Source organism: Antrostomus carolinensis, unplaced genomic scaffold (genome assembly GCF_000700745.2).
Source record: "Antrostomus carolinensis isolate BGI_N321 unplaced genomic scaffold, ASM70074v2 scaffold36951, whole genome shotgun sequence".
In the NCBI taxonomy this organism is placed as follows: Eukaryota; Metazoa; Chordata; class Aves; order Caprimulgiformes; family Caprimulgidae; genus Antrostomus; species Antrostomus carolinensis.
Window position 1 is genome coordinate 1,306 of NW_010294137.1, and position 18,051 is coordinate 19,356.

At 37.4% G+C, this 18,051-nt stretch overlaps 2 protein-coding genes across 2 annotated transcripts in view; one reads left to right on the plus strand and one right to left on the minus strand.

Moving 5' to 3' along the window:
* MIOS (meiosis regulator for oocyte development) overlaps nt 1-10,478 on the plus strand; it is an 11,063-nt gene extending 585 nt beyond the window's left edge. The window contains 10 exon segments of the mRNA XM_010177535.2: nt 1-764; nt 970-1,068; nt 2,027-2,284; nt 3,649-3,818; nt 5,450-5,515; nt 6,140-6,298; nt 7,065-7,217; nt 8,564-8,768; nt 9,743-9,872; nt 10,113-10,478. The exon segment at nt 1-764 is cut by the window's left edge and continues 25 nt beyond it. Of these exon segments, the coding sequence (XP_010175837.1) occupies nt 1-764; nt 970-1,068; nt 2,027-2,284; nt 3,649-3,818; nt 5,450-5,515; nt 6,140-6,298; nt 7,065-7,217; nt 8,564-8,768; nt 9,743-9,872; nt 10,113-10,209 (2,101 nt within the window). The 3' untranslated portion in view covers nt 10,210-10,478.
* Nucleotides 10,479-15,160: 4,682 nt separating this feature from the next.
* Nucleotides 15,161-17,965, minus strand: RPA3 (replication protein A3; the record flags this gene model as incomplete). The annotated part of the gene is made up of 3 exons (XM_010177537.1): nt 15,161-15,243; nt 15,718-15,826; nt 17,891-17,965. Coding segments are annotated over 3 exons (267 nt in total), but the record flags the coding sequence as incomplete, so codon positions are not given.
* Between the last annotated feature and the right edge of the window lie 86 nt (nt 17,966-18,051).

Below are 18,051 nucleotides of genomic sequence, written 5' to 3' on the forward strand. Positions count from 1 at the left end.
ACTGTATGAATTAGGGCAGAATGATGCCTGTCTCTCTCTTTGTTGGCTTCCACGGGATCAGAAGCTTCTTTTAGCTGGAATGCATCGAAATCTGGCTATCTTTGATCTGAGGAACACAAGCCAAAAAATATTTGTAAACACCAAGGCTGTCCAAGGAGTGACTGTCGATCCCTATTTCCACGATCGTGTAGCTTCCTTCTATGAAGGTCAGGTTGCCATATGGGATTTAAGAAAGTTTGAAAAGCCAGTTTTGACCTTGACCGAGCAACCAAAACCCTTAACAAAAGTTGCGTGGTGTCCAACAAGAACTGGACTGTTAGCTACTTTAACAAGGGATAGTAATATCATTAGACTGTATGACATGCAGCATACTCCTACCCCCATTGGAGATGAAACTGAGCCAACAATAATTGAAAGAAGCGTCCAGCCATGTGAAAACTACATTGCTTCGTTTGCCTGGCATCCCACAAGTCAAAATCGAATGGTGGTAGTGACTCCCAACAGGACTATGTCTGACTTCACAGTTTTTGAAAGAATTTCTCTGGCATGGAGTCCAGTGACATCCTTAATGTGGGCTTGTGGGCGACATTTATATGAATGTACAGAAGAAGGAAAGGCTAGTTCCTTGGAAAAAGACATAGCAACCAAAATGCGGCTCAGAGCTCTGTCAAGGTACGGTCTGGATACTGAACAAGTTTGGAGAAATCACCTCCTAGCTGGGAATGAAGATCCTCAGCTGAAGTCGCTTTGGTACACTCTGCATTATATCCTTCATTTTACTGTAGTTTATATCCTAAAGAAGCAATGTATCTTTATATGTAAACCAGTTATATGAAATGCATGAAAGTCTTTAAATATAATGCAATATCCTGTAAACACTTTGTGTATGTGGCTTTTAAATTTAAAAAAAAAAAAAAAAAAGTTTTTCAAACACTTGAGAAAAATTAATCTTCCTATACATAAAAATACTTATGAAGCAGTATACTGAAGATATGGATCAAAAACTTACAGGAAACAAAGGTCCCTTAGTTTATGCTGGCATTAAATCAATTGTGAAGTCATCTTTGGGTAAGAATGTTCCAACTTCGATATGTTCTATTGCAGTATGTTTACAGAATGATGTGCTCATGGGTTTGTCTTTAAAAATTATTGAATGAGGCTATTTAAAAAATATAGAAACAGAGTATTTCTGTTTGTGTTTTAATGTATCTAAGTTAATAGTTTGTATTACAGTAATTTCCAGAATTTTCAGTGTTCTTGGAAAGTCAGTAATCATAAAACCAAAATATCCTCAGAGGTAAATCTTCAACTGAACTATTTCAAACATTTGGGTTTTGACTATGGCACTAAAAATTTTTGCTTCCCATATAACTATTCTGTTTTTCAAAGTTCCACACAGGGGTGTAGTTCTAGGAAGCTGACTTTGCTGTAGTCACTGCTAATGTTCTAAGTACGTTTATATAACTATGTTTAAATCAGCTGTCTTGTTCTGAAGTGGTAATCACCTGTGGTGCGTCACATTATGCCTCTCATGCTCAGTGAAACTTTTATTAGTATAACCTGTTATTTGAATCTCCTTCTCTATTCGTTACATGTCTTATTAATATTTATGCTCCTTGGAGCAAAAAATAACTCTTTGGCAGTGGGAAAGCTTCTAGCACGTTGATGCTTGCGAAGAAGAGAACTGGTAGAGCAGGTTCTTGACTGTGTATTATGTATTTTCAAATTGAACAGTTCTACTGATTACCCCTGTCAACTGTAAAAAGAACCTCCAAAATCTTAGGAGGCAGAGGAAAGAAAGAAGACTTAGTGGGGAATATGTGACAAGTTCAGGTGCATGATTTTTAACAGATCAAAATAGTTTTGTGTATATTGCTCCTTACCATAAAGTTTTTAGTGATGTTAATTTAAAGAACTAAAATAAGATACTTAGCATTTGTACTCTGCTTTATGATTGAAATCAAAGCATTGTGATTGCAATTTAAATTGTGATTTAAGCATAATATAATTTATTTCCCATTTCTAGGAACAACAGAGAACCTCAGGCACAGCAGGAGTGGATCTGACAGACAGGCAGATATTATTCAGTATCTGAGTGAGGAGAGATCCTTGGCTTTGCAGCTCTGTGGGTGGATAAAGAAGGGAACAGACTTAGATGTTGAACCTTTTTTAAATTCATTGGAACAGGAAGGAGACTGGGAGCGAGCTGCTGCTGTAGCACTTTTCAACTTGGACATACGGCGAGCAATACAAATTCTAAATAAAGGGGCTTCCTCGGGAAAAGGTGTGTATTCTGTTTAGTGTCTTTTAGTAGTAGATTTTTTTTTCCGTAAACAGGATTATCGAAGATAGTATGGAAAAGATGCCTGTTGTCTTATAAAATAATTACTTGAAGTGGTTGTGTTGGAGCCTGAGAATCTGACAAATCCTGATCTTTCACTCAGACTATCTATGCCTTACTGTCTAGTTAAAATAGATTGTATGTTTCAGAATTTCCTATTGATATGTACATCAGAAAGTGTCAACTCTTGGAACTAGTGGGATCTCTTTTTTTTTTTTTTTTTAATGGAATTGGCTAGGTGTCTTGGCTAGGTGTCACATGTACCTGCTTCTGTTGGGCTGCATGCAGCTTTCCGCCAGTGTGATGGCTGTGGAATAACTGAAAAGTGATCACAGAATCATAGAATGGTTTGGGTTGGAAGAGACCTTTAAGGTCATCTAGTCCAACCCCCCTGCAATGAGCAGAGATATCTTCAATTAGATCTGGGTGCTTAGGGTAATATTCAGGGTCTGCAGAAAACACTTGTGTTGGCGCAATATTTGGTAAAAGTTGCAGTGTATGAGAGGAAAAGTTAAGATACTGGAGCTAGGCGATGGAGGACTTTTGTTCTGTTTTCTTACCAGTATTTCTCCTGCAACTCTGATTTGCATCCATCTCTTACTGAATTTAAAAGACTATCTTGCCACTAAAGTGGGTAGGTAAGACATGGAGAGAGCTGTTAAGGTTCTTTTATTTTTAATTTTACCCCTTTTTGGTGGGGGGAAATGTTTGTGTGCTTTCCATAGGGCTGGTTCAGAGCAGAAACACGCTATCTTTGAATTAAAAAGTAAACTTGAACTTTCTGACAGAATTAATATTAGATTAAATAGATTTAATGTTTTTGGAAAACTTGTTAACTCGAAGCTGCTATATGCAATTTCATCCTCTATCTGGGTCTGTTAAGTGAGGGCTACATACACAATCCTGTCCTTTCACTTTTTGTAGATATGAATTCTGGCAATAACAATCTTTTATGATAGCCCTCGGAATACATTTAGCAATTCAAAACTTTTTAAAAATACCAGAACCAGTATGATGTTACTTAAAGTGTAACTGAGGCTGTCATGTATGTGGGCTTGTGACTTGTAGAACTGTTAACTTATCTGAACAGAGGCATTTAAAGCAGAAAATAAAACACGCTGGTGTATGTGTGTTTATCTTAGGGAGTGTTAATTCTACTGTGTTTTGTTTTGCATTCTGACAAAACATTCTGTTTCACATTGATGGATACCAATTACAGGTTTAGGGTTAGGGTTAGTAGGTTTAATTGGATTTTTTTTAAGTCCTTAACTTGAATATTGTTTAATTGATTGTTTTTAATAAATCAGGTGATCTGAACCTTAATGTAGTAGCAATGGCTTTATCAGGCTACACAGATGAGAAGAATTCACTTTGGAGAGAAATGTGCAGTACTCTAAGACTGCAACTGAACAATCCCTACTTGTGTGCTATGTTTGCTTTCCTGACAAGTGAGTCTGGTTCTTATGATGGTGTTTTGGTGAGTAAATTTCTCTTATGTTAAAATTCCCTTAAGCAATAGGTGCATATATACATATATGTAGGATAAGTGCTATATATTCCGATAATTAATCAGACTAGAATGTATTATTTTCTTCTGACACTGGCAGATACAATTTTTTTTCTCATAAGTAGACATCTCATATTAGTGAACATTGCTTTAGTAAACAGAGTATATAAAAACATGCATAAGCAGCCAAAATATCCAGTATAGTTCACACAGATTACTTTTTTTTTTTAGTGTGGAATTCTTAAACAATTAGAAATACATTAGAAAATAATTTAAGCAGGAAGAAAAAGGGAAGGAGAGGTTAATAATGGAAATGCACGAGAGTAAGTGCAGCACAGAGCTTTCATCAAGCTATATTTGCATTGAATTATATTTTATTTTTCCTTGTTTACTTGTTAAAGTAATTTTACGGTGTTGAAACAGTAAACAATAGTTTCACATCTTCTGAAATTGGTATAAATTTGCCATATGAAGAGCAAACTAAATCTTTAATTCTGAGGTACTTTGAGCCTTTAGAGGGGTAACATACTTGGTCCTTGGTTAGAGAACAACAGAAATACTTGACTCAGTAAGAATTATTTATCTCAAGAGAGGACTCCTGTAATGTAACAGGGTAATTGTCCTAAACATGTTGAAGACAAAGTTGTCATAATACAATGCTTTTAGGGTATTAAATAAGAATAAGGGAAGAATCCCAGAGGAGAGAAACCTGAGTCTTTTTTTCACTCTGGCAAGAGAGAATGCTTTTTCTCTGGATGTCATGTAATAATTTTTTAGTTGCTTTTTATTGATGAATTGGAAACTGACAGACCATAATGTTTTCGAGTTTTTTCGTTTGCTTTTTGCTTTAATGAAACCTGTTGAAATTTACATGAAACAGATTTTGCAATACACATCTCCTTATTTTAGCAGTATCAATCACAATTTGTATTCTGAAAATATCAGGAAGGATAAATACAGGCACAGCTAAGTACCAGAAGGAATCTAGTCAAGGATTTTTTTTCTGTGTCAAATCTAAAGGGATTAGAAAACAGCAAGTAAATACTGTTGCATTGCTACACCCTGAGTGCCAGTATGCTTGTGAGAAATCCATGTTCTGGGTGTTTGAGATTTTTGGGGGTTTTGTTTTAACTTTTAGTTGGGACTTCAGGAAGGAATCCTAGTTGTTTTGTAAATATGGAAAATGAAGGTTTGTTTGGTTTTCTTGCCCCTGTGACTTGTGAAACTCTTGTCTATATGTGCTAGAAGAACTGTAGCCCAGCCCTACCTGTCCTGCAAAGTTTCTGTATCCAGAGTTTCCTAAACAATATAGGATGTGCTGTACCAGGCTTTCTGCCGTTTGAATAGATTGTTCCAGCAGTCACAGTCTGGCACTGATACCTGTTACTGAGCATGTGCTGGTTTTTAGTGGAGACACAGCTAGGTGTCTTTCAGTTCATCTGCTAATTAGCGTTAGCTTTCTTCAGATGAGATGCTTTCTTTGTCCGTTATCAAATTCATAGTATTAGCTATAGAGTAGTGCAAATGTTTTGAATTTTACAATGTATTGAAAAAGTGGAAGCTTGCATGTGATGGTAGTATTCCCATTTTTCTCTCCGAAGTATGAAAATAACGTAGCTGTACGAGACAGAGTGGCATTTGCTTGCAAGTTCCTCAGTGATGCTCAAGTAAGTCTGTGGTTGCACATTTAAGGAAACTGTTAAACTGGGTTTTATTTAGAGATAGAAGAAACTCTGAGGTGGAGGGGTGAACAGTAGAAGCAGTGAGTCATGAGTGATTTGTTTTTTCTCATCACAGTAAGATACAAGGGATGGCATAATCTGGTCTTCAGTTTGTACCTTCAGCTTGATTTTTGTCTTTTTTAATATCTATTAAGTGCTAGTTTGTTAAATGTTATTGCATTAACTGTCTTGCTGGAGAGAATTTGTACTTATTCAGTATTTATTTCCAGATATCTATCTTCTCTTGAATTAAGGCTTGGTTTTACAGCAGGTTTTACAATTTTCTTTAAAACTCACTGAAGTATTTAAAGAATATGTAACCTCCCTCTTTGCACTACATATCAGAAGGCTTAAAGTTTGTTGATAAATACTTGAATTCTTGTAATGTAGTGGATATAGCCATATACTTTTTCTTTTATAACATCCAGTAAGCAGTGTATTCGGTTAGCAAAAGACACTCTTAAATCGAGCTGTTCAATTGTTGAAAGTTTTGACATAGGTCAACATAAATGAGTTAGGAAGGGATGAACAGGTGGCAAAAGTTAAGTAACTTTTTAAATTTTCTAATAGCTGAACAGGTTTATTGAAAAGCTGACAAATGAAATGAAAGATGCTGGGAATTTGGAGGGAATACTGTTAACGGGGTTGACAAAAGATGGAGTGGACTTGATGGAAAGTTATGTTGACAGAACTGGAGATGTCCAGACAGCAAGCTATTGTATGCTACAGGTTAGTGTTTCACTCTAAAATAGATCTTTATAGGAGACAAATAAGCATAGTTTCTTTATTAGTACAGTATTGAATCTTGTGAACTAAGAAGTATTTTCTATAATAATTTTTGACAGTATATATCACGCCTGTTTTGTGGAATCATCTGAAGCACTCAATGTTAACTACAAATGTATGTCTTTTACCCTCTCTGGTTGAGATAGCTTGAGGATATAGAAGAAGGTCAAAAAGAAAAAATAGTCCTTTTCATTAGCTCAGCTGGGAATCCCCATTCCCCTGCTCATTGCTGGTGTGTTTCCTGATAGGTTCGAAACGTTATTTTTTGCTTTAGGATTTTGAAGGAGAACTGAGGTAAAGTTTTTTTGTTTATGTGTAGATATTAGGTTTGTTTTTTGTTTTTTTTTGTGATGGACTTGTCTCGGCCTTACACAGTTGCAGCTATTGCCAGCACTGTGTTTAACTGCACTTGTAATCATAACAATGATACAGACTCTGATATGTGACAGAATTTTCTAATCCTTCATCTGACAGACACAAGTTTTTAGTAGGACATGGCAGCACAGGTATTTTCAACCAGAGGAGCAGACTGAAGAACATTTGTATCAGACTCACATTAGTTTAACAGAAAACTGATCTTTTTCTAGAAAAAATACACTGTATTGTTTCTTATATCTTGTAGTATGCTTTGTAAAGTCTTTTGAAAAAGTGAGTGATATGTATTGTGTATCTTCATTGTGTGTCTGACATTTTTTCCTGCCTGCTTTAGGGTTCTCCATCAGAGGTACTTAAGGATGAGAGGGTTCAGTACTGGATTGAGAACTACAGGAATCTTTTAGATGCATGGAGGTTTTGGCATAAACGTGCAGAATTTGATATCCATAGGAGTAAGCTGGACCCCAGTTCAAAACCTTTAGCCCAGGTAAGTGTAATTCTTGTATGAAGTATGACCAATCCAGAAGGGAAAGTGGCATGGTACTTCTATAGAAAAAAGTTGCTGGCTGCACCTTTAGCTTTCATGAGGATTCACGTGTAAAAGAAAGATTTAAACGAACGCTGCCCTAAAAAAGTAGCTATGTCTTTTTCAAAATAATTTCTGAGAAAGGACTTAACTGTTTTGATAGAGAGTACAGAAATATGGTAAAGCTACATTTCTTCATATCTAATTAAGGAAATCTGTTCCCTACTAGTTTTATGCATGTGGGTTGTTTTGTGTTTTTTTTTCCTGAAACCCTTTTCTTGCAAATAACAGGTTGTCTTTCAGAAACTGTAACTTTCAACACTTTTTCTAGGGAAACTAGTTTTTTTTTCCCCTCCCATATTGAAAAACAAAATGAGATGGATCATCCAGCTGAATTCTGCATCATGGTCAGGATGATGCTGAAACCAGGGAATTGAACCACAAACCAGTTCAAGTTGACTCTTGTTTTAGTTTAAGTGAACCTCAAAGCTATTTTGAAGCCCTTGAACCTTAAACTAAAAGTGAACAGCAGCAACTTTCGTTATCAGTTCTGAACATAAGCTAAACCAAAAACTAACGCCCTGTCCAAATGCTATATGCTTATCATCTGGTGGCATTTTTAGCCAGCATGGTCTTACCACAGCACCTTCCACTCTTTCATGTCTGCTAAGTATGTGCATTACAAGCCATATGGCCCAAGGATTTCTAAGGAAGGCTGGTTTTGAATTCATTTATCCATCACAGCTGTTTAAGGAGAACTGCATCCATACTGCTCCAAGCACGAGGGAGTTGAGTTTACTGCTCCTTCCTTATGTGGTCAACATAAATAGCCCCTTAAGAGTTTAAAATAGGTGCCCCTTGGTATCAAGCCACAACTTGTGGCATAAGGTGTGTAGATAAAGATTATTAGGAAAATCCTCATGTTGGGGACTCTAGAGTGGGTCACCTGACTATAAGGAAGGAGAGACCAGATTTAATTATACAGTAAGTAGTGTAAACTTGATTTATTTCATTGCTGCAGGTATAGCTTTTTATTATCTTAAATCATACCTTTCCAAGTTTTAGCAATTGTCCATATTTTTATGTGCTTTTGAGGTAAGTGGGCATCATCAAGGCCTCCTTCTCAGGACTGTGTGCCACGCTTATAAGCCAAGATGTTACAAACTCCTTTGCAAGTAGCCTTGGCTTTCCAGGGCACTCTTTAGACTATCTGGTAAATAAGTGTTTGCTGACTTGAACAAATTCACTCATAGTTGTAGCAAAAGTGGAACCAAACAAAAAAATTAATGGGCTTTTGTTCTCTTTAGGTGTTTGTGAGTTGCAATTTCTGTGGAAAATCGATCTCTTACAGCTGTTCAGCTATTCCTCATCAGGGGCGAGGTTTTAGCCAATACGGAGTTAGTGGTTCACCAACTAAGTCAAAAGTTACGAGCTGTCCTGGTTGCCGTAAACCCCTTCCTCGCTGCGCACTTTGCTTGATAAATATGGGAACACCAGTTTCCAGCTGTCCAGGTACGACACAGTGAGTTTTAGTTATCCAGCTAGAGTACTAGCTAGAAGACTAATTAGCAGTTCCTGTGGGAAGAACTTCTGTTGCACCTTTTTCTTTCTATTTGTACTCATACTGTAAATATTCATACTCATCATTTGGAGAGATGGTCAGTGAAATTCCAGGTTAGACAGATGAAAAGATTCAAGTGTGGTAGTCAGTATTGAGAGCCTTAAAACTGTAGGAAATGGGAAGTGAGATTCTTGGGATGAATTGTAGGGACACTACAGAAATCTTGGAATGTAAATGAATTGTTTTTTATCTGGAACAGGAATTTAATGTGGTATACTTTCTGTCACTAAGTATGAAAGAAAGAATGTATGGGTAATGCTGTCACAGCGAAGAAATGCTATGACTAGAATCTCTTGCTTCTAAATGTCTCAGGCTCAGCATTATACAAGGTCTAAAGGAAACTGATTTTGTAGATATTTTTAGGTCAGTCTTATTACAGAGCCATGAGCAGCTGTGCAGTTGACTTGATATATCTCTTCTCATTCTTTCACTGGTCTGTGTTATGACTTCTATATTGTAATTGTTCCAATTCACAACTTAGATTTTGTTCATTTTTTGTTTTTTTTCTTTTTCATAAAGCAGAACATTTCATGTGCAGTAAAACAGGCCCATAATTCACTGCAACATAAATCAATTGCTGAAACATAAATCACTGTTGAAAGAGATTCTGTCTGTAAAATTTATTTAATAGGCAAGTTTAGCATGTCTGTAAGATGTGAAACAATAGCTCAGCAACATAATTCTTCTTTTGGCTTTCCACCAGTTCTTATTTGTTTAACAGTTTTACAGACTTATTTTTTAAAATCAGGCCACTTTTTCACATAATGTTCCTAATTTTAAATTTATAGTGTTACTGGGACTGAAATATAAATGAAGCATAATGATTTACAAATGTATTTGTGGGGGTGGGTTTGCCTCTGCACAGGAGGATCCAAGTCAGATGAAAAAGTGGATCTTAGCAAAGACAAGAAGTTAGCCCAGTTCAACAACTGGTTTACTTGGTGTCACAACTGTAGGCATGGTGGACATGCTGGGCATATGCTTAGCTGGTTCAGGTAAGTTGATATTAAAATCTTTCTTGCTTCACCTGTGTACACTGCACCGAGTAGGATGTGCTTCATTTGCTGTATCTATCATTATAATGTTGTGTTGGTTTAGAACATATGCAAAACTTAACTATGATGGTGAGTTTTTCTGGGATACTATGTCCCTGCACATACTGAAATATACAGATAACAAAATTCCTGTTAGTTTTATTTTATATTTTTTTTCTTCTTTCTGCTGTTGCTATCTAGGGACCATACTGAGTGCCCGGTTTCTGCCTGCTCTTGTAAGTGTATGCAGCTGGATACAACAGGGAATCTCATTCCAGCAGAGACTGTCCAGGCATAAATGTTGTTTGAAAATGTGGAGCTCTCTAACGGATGTCCATCATTGTCCAAGCTGTATTTTAGACAAAGATCATTTGTGACTTACTGACTGTGAAAAAATAAATTGCTATCAAATTAGTAAAATGATGTGTGTATGACTGTGCTTGGTAGAAACAGGTATTCCTGAAATGAGCCTCTGGGTACAGTGTGTGGTCCTTGTTCAGAGGATTGAAGCAGTTCAGTTCAGAAGCACTCCTGGAATTGTGGACTCTTTGGATTTGCTAGAAATTTTTAAAAAGTTTTCAGGGTAATACTGATCAGCCCTTTTGTTTTCCGAACAAAGCAGTATTTATATGCTCTGTGTAGTGAAAGTGGGCCTTCCAAATAAACACCTGAAAAGTGTTCTTCAGAAGATCAAAAAGCGATGCTGTGGATTCCTCCCTTCATTGTTTGATCACACTTTCTTGTATGCAGACAATCATTTCCTTGTAAGTTCATTCAAAATGCCACAGTTAATTGTATTCGAAAGATTTTTATTTTAAAGAAAAATCCATTTCTTTCTGTTCCCATGTTTTGTTAATAGTAAAGAAATATCTTTGCAATTCAAGTTCTTATTTAATTTATCTACATACCTAGCCAATGTGAATCTTAATGCTAAAGAATTTGGGGGGTTGTGTCTCCTAGCAATGTCCGTATCCTGTGTGATAGTTTCACTGGGCTAGCCCTTGGCTGTTTCAGGGCAAAGTACACATAAAATATAGGAGGTTTCATTTGATGAAGTAATTTTTAACATAGTACTGTAAAGATCTAAAATCTCAAGGGCTGGAGACTTGTAAATATTTACGTTTTAAACTACATGCTGAGTTTTGACTACAAAAATATCTGAAGACTTCGGGATAATCACCATTTCCCTGTACTTCTGAAATATGCTGAGAGGTGTGAAATCAACCTGTATAAATCCTGCTTCTGGTCACTAGTGGACACCAGTCTGGTTCCAAAAGGCTGCACAACTTCAGGTCACTGACCAGAAGTAGTTCTAGATATGTCACCAAGTAGAATTTATATTATTTATTAACTTGTGTGCAAGTCAATGATATTTTGCTAATACTGTGCTAGGAGTGAATTGGTATTGTTGTCCTTGATTTTGTAGGCAACAAAATTCACACAAATTAGGGGAAAAAAACCTGTTTTAAGGTATGTGATAATAACATCAGTTTACTTGGTGTGTGTTTATTTACTAGTAGAAACAGTATATGAGTTAATTAACACTTGTGTGCTATGAAATACTAAATGGAATGCTAGCAATAAACTGGTACCCTAGTGCCAGGACTGTGAAAACTGGTGTTTTAAAAGAGAATATATTGTAATATACCACAAGTTCTAAGTGCTTTGGTGTAGTTGCAACAAGATAGAATGTGGAAATGTTTTCTGTAGATGTACATGATTACAATCACAACATTTGGTTATATTTTCTCATTTAGCATTAATGTTGTAATACATCTGCTGTGTTTATTCTGATCTAAATTTCTTGCCTAATTGACGAAGATCTTTTTAAAGTTAAAAATCTGAGGTACTTGGTATATGTAGGCATGGGAGAGCAGTTACTCTTTTTTTTATTAGAATATTTATTTCTCTTTCCAGTATTTTTGCACACTTTCTGTTGCTGTTGAAGAGCTCTTCAAATGTTCCCCATTTATAAATGTAAACTGAGGTTTAATGTATGATACCCTCTTTATATAAAAACAGGCAATAAAACTTTTGCTTTATGGAAATGAGGATTTGTAAGCGTCAAGGATATGTTTTTATTCCTCTGTAGTAACAACAATTAGTAAATTTTCCTGCTAAATTCCATGTCCAGTGAATGCAACTACTAACTTACAATGTCTCATTTTCTTATGAGTTTTCTTTACATAATGTTTTCAACTTGACTATACCTTTTTATGTCAAATTCTGTCATTTCCTCGAATTAGATGCTTACTTTGATACAGCATGTCTTTGAAATGTTTTGGATTATGAGTATGTGCGTATTCTGGCAAAGTATAACTACCAGTTTGGCTGTTGCAATTGGTAATCAGGCCAGTAATTATACTATTTGCAAAATATACAAAGAAAGAGGTGAATGTTTTTTAATGATCAGATTTTTTTTTCCTTGCTTTGCTTTTAGATTAATAAAGCTGTGATTCTGGGGGTGATTTGCTGTCTTCTAACAAAATGTATAGCTGCTGCCATTGTATTAGCTGCAGTTGCTTTTACATTTACTGTTTTGTGATACCTACTTGACTTTATCTGATAGAGTTAACTAGATGAAGGTGGCCTGGCATGCTGAAATGTTTTGACCCTGTAGTTCATGCTGATTACATTTCATTATTTTAATTTCATTGTATGTGCTTCCCTGATTAAGCCCAAGCACTTTCTCAGTGCAGACACAGGCTGCTTGCGAAGGAGCACGAGGCGAGTTGTGCACGTCTGTGCACAGCAAGTCGGGTGCTGGTGACCAGGCCACGTACCATCGCTGCGGGACTGGATGAACAAGAGTCTTGACTGACAGAGGGAAACTGTAGCATTTTCTGCTCAGACGTGTTCAGATGTTGATACACAAGACCACATACCCAAGGATGGTCTCTGTATGCAGGTAAAGTGCCATAGCCAGCTAGTGGCTGACTATTTTATTAGGCCTGGATAGACATGGTAAACAAGAACTATTAGCACATAACATTTTCCATATGTATACGTGCACTAAGTACCAATTTTCTATAAAGTGCAATAATACAAAAGACTTAAATGCTAAGACAACAAGCATGCAGTTATTAACAGGGACATTTTATTTTATGGAATACCGTTAAGCACTGAAATATAGCAGTGACAGCACTACAGCACTACTCCTGTTCTTGTATGGGACAGTGTTCCAGTACTGATGAAGGACGGGAGGCCTCCCACCCCCTGAGGGTGGAATCAGCGCGCCCAGCTCGCTCCCTGAAATGCCTGTACAGCAACGCACGCAGCGTGGGGAACAAACAGGGGGAGAGAGAAACCTGTGTGCGGTCAGGGGGTTATGGTCTGGTGGCAATTACAGACATGGTGGGATTACAGCTCACATAGCGGGAATGTGGTCATGGAAAAGACAGCAGGATCACCATGAGCCAGCACTGTGCCCTCATGGCCAAGAAGGCCAATGGCAGCCTGGGGTGTATTAGGAGGGGTGTGGTTAGTAGGTCAAGAGAGGTTCTCCTCCCCCTCTACTCTGCCCTGGTGAGGCCACATCTGGAATATTGTGTCCAGTTCTGGGCCCCACAGTTCAAGACGGACAGGGAACTGCTTGAGAGAGTCCAGCACAGAGCCACCAAGATGATTAAGGGAGTGGAGCATCTCCCTTCTGAGGAAAGGCTGAGGGAGCTGGGTCTCTTTAGCTTGGAGAAGAGGAGACTGAGGGGTGACCTCATTAATGTTTACAAATATGTAAAGTTCGAATGTCAGGAGGATGGAGCCAGGCTCTTCTCAGTGATGCCCAATGGTAGGACAAGGGGCAATGGGTGCCAGCTGGAGCACAGGAGGTTCCATGTAAACATAAGGAAAAACTTTTTCACTGTGAGAGTGATGGAGCACTGGAACAGGCTGCCCAGAGATGTTGTGGAGTCTACTCTGGAGACATTCAAAACCCACCTGAACACACTTCTGTGTGACCTACTGTAGGTGATTCTGCTCTGGCAGGAGTTTTGACTAGATGATCTTTCAAGATCCCTTCCAGTCCGTAACATTCTGTGATTCTGTGTGTGACTCGTACTTTAGAAGTCCTTCTCCTTCCCAGTGACAATAACTGTGTCACTGTCTGTCTTCCAAGTACAGGGGGAAAAAAAAATAGATCACCTCTTAACTTGGTCATCCACCCAGTTTGTAGTAACTTTGATAAATAAGAGGTCTTTAAAACAAAGAAATTCCTTGACTTAAAATGGAGATGCTTAATAAATAAGTATAAAGCTAACAATCTTACTAAGGCACTACATTTAGCTATTAAACCTGAAACCTGTTTGTATGAAAGGTTATTGGTCACAGCTTATAAACAAGATTTATTTAAAATGCATTGAAATATTTTCTTTATTAATTCACAAAGAATATTTCCAAAGTTAGATTTTACTTTGATTGTGTTGCCTTAAGAGATGTAAGAATTCTGCTATGTGGTGTAAGTAGCCTGGATAGTAAAAAAAATTGGAATTGTGTTGAAGTTTATATGGTCAAAATCATCATGACATACCGGCTGAATCCTGGTACTCTGCTTAGACTCTCACCAAGAATCAAGGTTAAGATGGAAACCCCACAGTGCTTGAAATCCTCCAGCCTAACTAAACACCTTCCAAGTGTTTAACATCGGTGCAAAATGCAAGTACCTTGTACTGCACTTTGTGAAAATTAAATTACCCATGTCAGGTAAAATATAGCACGAGTTACCATGTGTCACTGAAAACAGCACTCTAACATGTAATACTGACACAAACAGTTAAAGAGTCAGATCTTTTTTATTGAAGAGACCATTTTCAAGATGCAAAATACTCTCCCCTTGTTCAATAAATTTATATCAAAGCAAATGAAATAAAAAAAAAAACCTTGACATGAAAACCTCACCAAATGTTTTCAAGACATGTTTCCTGTAAAGTATCCTAGAGCCTCTACCAGTAACAACAAGAAGATGCCTACAAAGCTTCTGTTTCTACCAAGTCCAATCCTGCAAAAGAACACACTCCTCATGGATGCAAGAGAGTTAAATATATACAGTCAGTGAGATACCCACAGAAGTGTTCTCATTCTTGCTGCATAAATTAATTTTCAAAGAAAACATTCTTCACTAGCCATACATGGCTCATGTAACAGCATCTTTTCAGTATATTTGTTGGAAATAAATGCCACTGTTATCATGCTGTCAGGCAAGAAAGCTACGGTACTGTGTCCCCTCTCAAGCTCTAAATATATGCTAAGAAAAATCAATTGTTCCTCCCAGTACCAAACGGGAAGTAGTCGGGGAATTCATGAATAATTTTTAGTGCTTCATTGTAGAGTTCCAGATCTGAAAGAGGGCAAAGAAAATTGTTATGATATGTAAGTTAAATTCTCCACAAGCAAGTGACAGCATTAAAGCACTGCTTATTTTAAAGCAGTATAGCTGAGTGTTCCCAGCCCCTCTCACCCTCCCCGGTTTTCCCAAGGCAGCCACATTCTCAGTGCTTGCTTTCTGAAGGGTTATTTTTAGGCCAAGGTCCAGTGCTAGGCAAGAACCATGTGCCTGGGAATGGAAGAATCATCACACCATGATCTAGACTGGCTCCAGCTTTGAGTCAGTCCCTACAATTTAACAGTAAAACAGTATATTTTGTACAGAATTTTTCCCATGACACTCTCCTTTTTTACATTCTACTCTGTATCTGGCAGCTTGAAGAAAGATCTTGTCTGTGAGAAAGGGTAATCAGGCTCTCCCTTCTTAATTATTGAAGAATAGTTCAGAACACAAAATGGATTTGTCATAATGTACATTCTTCCTTACCAAATGGACTTTTATCTTCTCTGAACTGGACATATGACATGCACATGATGGTTGCCTGATTTGTTACTCTCCCCACTACTTCAAGAACTCCCGAGATCTCTTCATCTAGCTAGAAAACATACCAAATAGGAAATTAGTATCACTAAATTAGCTGCTGTCTCTACTGCACAGCACTTAAGCTAGGAACTCTCCACAACTGACAGTTTGCTCGTAACAACAGATTCTGCTTCACGTCAAAACAATACAGTACTACTGAACATCCCACTCCCTCTCCCAAGAAAACCCTACAAAAGCCTTGAGTCACTCAGATTTACAGGTTCTGAAACAGCCAATTCAGTAATGATGAAAAAAAAAAAAAAAAGAAAAAGCATCAGAAGGAAGATACCAGTTTATAAATATATAAAACTGTGTCATTTAATCACTGAACTGAGACTAATCTAAGACACAGTGAGCAGAAGAATCCAGATTTTAATGCACTGCATTCAAACCCAAATAAATTATAGAACTCTGTAAGAGCTAAGGAAGTATCATGCATGCCAGAGAGCAGTTCCAGTATTCCAGATTCAGCAGGTATAACTGAAAATTACTTCTTAAGTAATTTGTCAGTAAGTGTCTCGAATACAAAGACATTGACAATAACAAGCCTTTGGTGGAACAAGGCGGGGAAAAAAAAAGGCTAAAAATTTTATCTTGCTCCAGAATTATATAGCTTTAACATGTTTTCTTTCTTTTTTAAGATACTATTTTTAAGACTGCAGTACTATTTCAGTAACATGCTTCCAATATGTAACTCTTACTTTTAACTTTCTATTAAGTTTCCTGGAACAGCGCAATAGATTCCCTCCCCTCATAATTTTGAGTTTCTCTGTTTAAAGGAAGAACTACCCACACAAAGCATTTTGATTAGCAAATCTAAAAGTCCCTCCATTTACATCAGGCAAACCAGAGAGATGAACCTAGCGTGTTTTTTCTGCACACATCAGTTTCTCCTCCCTTACATACCAATACAGACTGCAAAGTGCCTAACGTTGCAGCTATGCATTTATGAAATTGGACCATTTACTCAGTCATGGAAAACTGTGGAATCATTCATCAAATGTTGACATCTGAAGATTTAACAACCCAAGGCAGGAAACCTGTTCATGAGCTCAAGGAAGAGGTACAAGCAGAACTTGTAGTAAAGACATTCTTTTGCAGTCTGAAAATGAAGTCAGCAAGCTTGACATTTAGAAGACAAAACTCTTTGCAAGATCAAACTGCATTTTTCATAAACAAGGTGAGACTCCTTTTTGAAAGTCAGTGTATCACGTACAGTTATTTCACAAGGAAATGGTCAGATTTCTCAGCATTTAACAACTCAGTCAGATAAAAAGACAGAAAGGCTACACACATGCGCTCAGTTAAGCTAGAGCATTTTCCATCTCAATGAAAATAATCCTCTCATTACAACATTTCTTAGAGGGGGGGAAAAATACATAAAGATAGAAGAGAATACCAGGGTGTTATTAGTGGCATGTGGTAACAAAAGAAGCAATATTTCTGTGCAGTAGTTATTGGCAGATTTTACATCCATTGCATTAATTGTTAGGGGTTTAGGGGGGTTTTTTGGTTGTTTTTTATTTTTTTTTAGGAAAGAATGCTTCAAGCTAACTATGAAGTTTACTGGAATGCTATGACAGGTGTTCTAGAGTACAGAGAAACGTCAACTCAAAAGACTTGAGAATATCACATTCTTGAGTTTTTTGGATTATCTTTGCAAAATGCTCTGTCAGGCACATAAAGGTAAAGGCAATAATGTAAGGGAGGAAAAAGTGAAAGGAAATAGAGCTAACATATGTAGTGGAATATATTACACTGCAAACGACAAACAGAGTTAAGACAAAGTAGACAAACAGGGATGTGTCTGACAAGGAGCAAGTTCTCTCTCTTAACAGCAGCTGAACACTGATGAAGTCCGAGGCAGTTCATTAATATGAAGACTGCAAGTTAGCTGGAAGATGTAAGAAACAGTGGCAATGAAACATAAGTGGAAAAAGGAGAAATAAAGTGTTTTGGGGTTTTTTTTTCCTGACTACAAACTCGGTACATGCGAGGCATGCGGGGGTTTCAGAAGGGACAAACCCTCCGGTATCCACAAGAGGCAACACCAAGTTATTTCCAAACTATAACTTACAGGTTCGCTCAGCTCCACAGTCGTGTGTTTTCCTTCTCCATCCGACAGCACGAACAGCTTACCAGTGGGATGAACCTGCAAAAGACACCAGCCCTGCGTGCTCAAAAGGCAGCGAGCGGGCCCGTTACCGCTTCAGCCGCCTCAACCGGAACCGCGCAGCG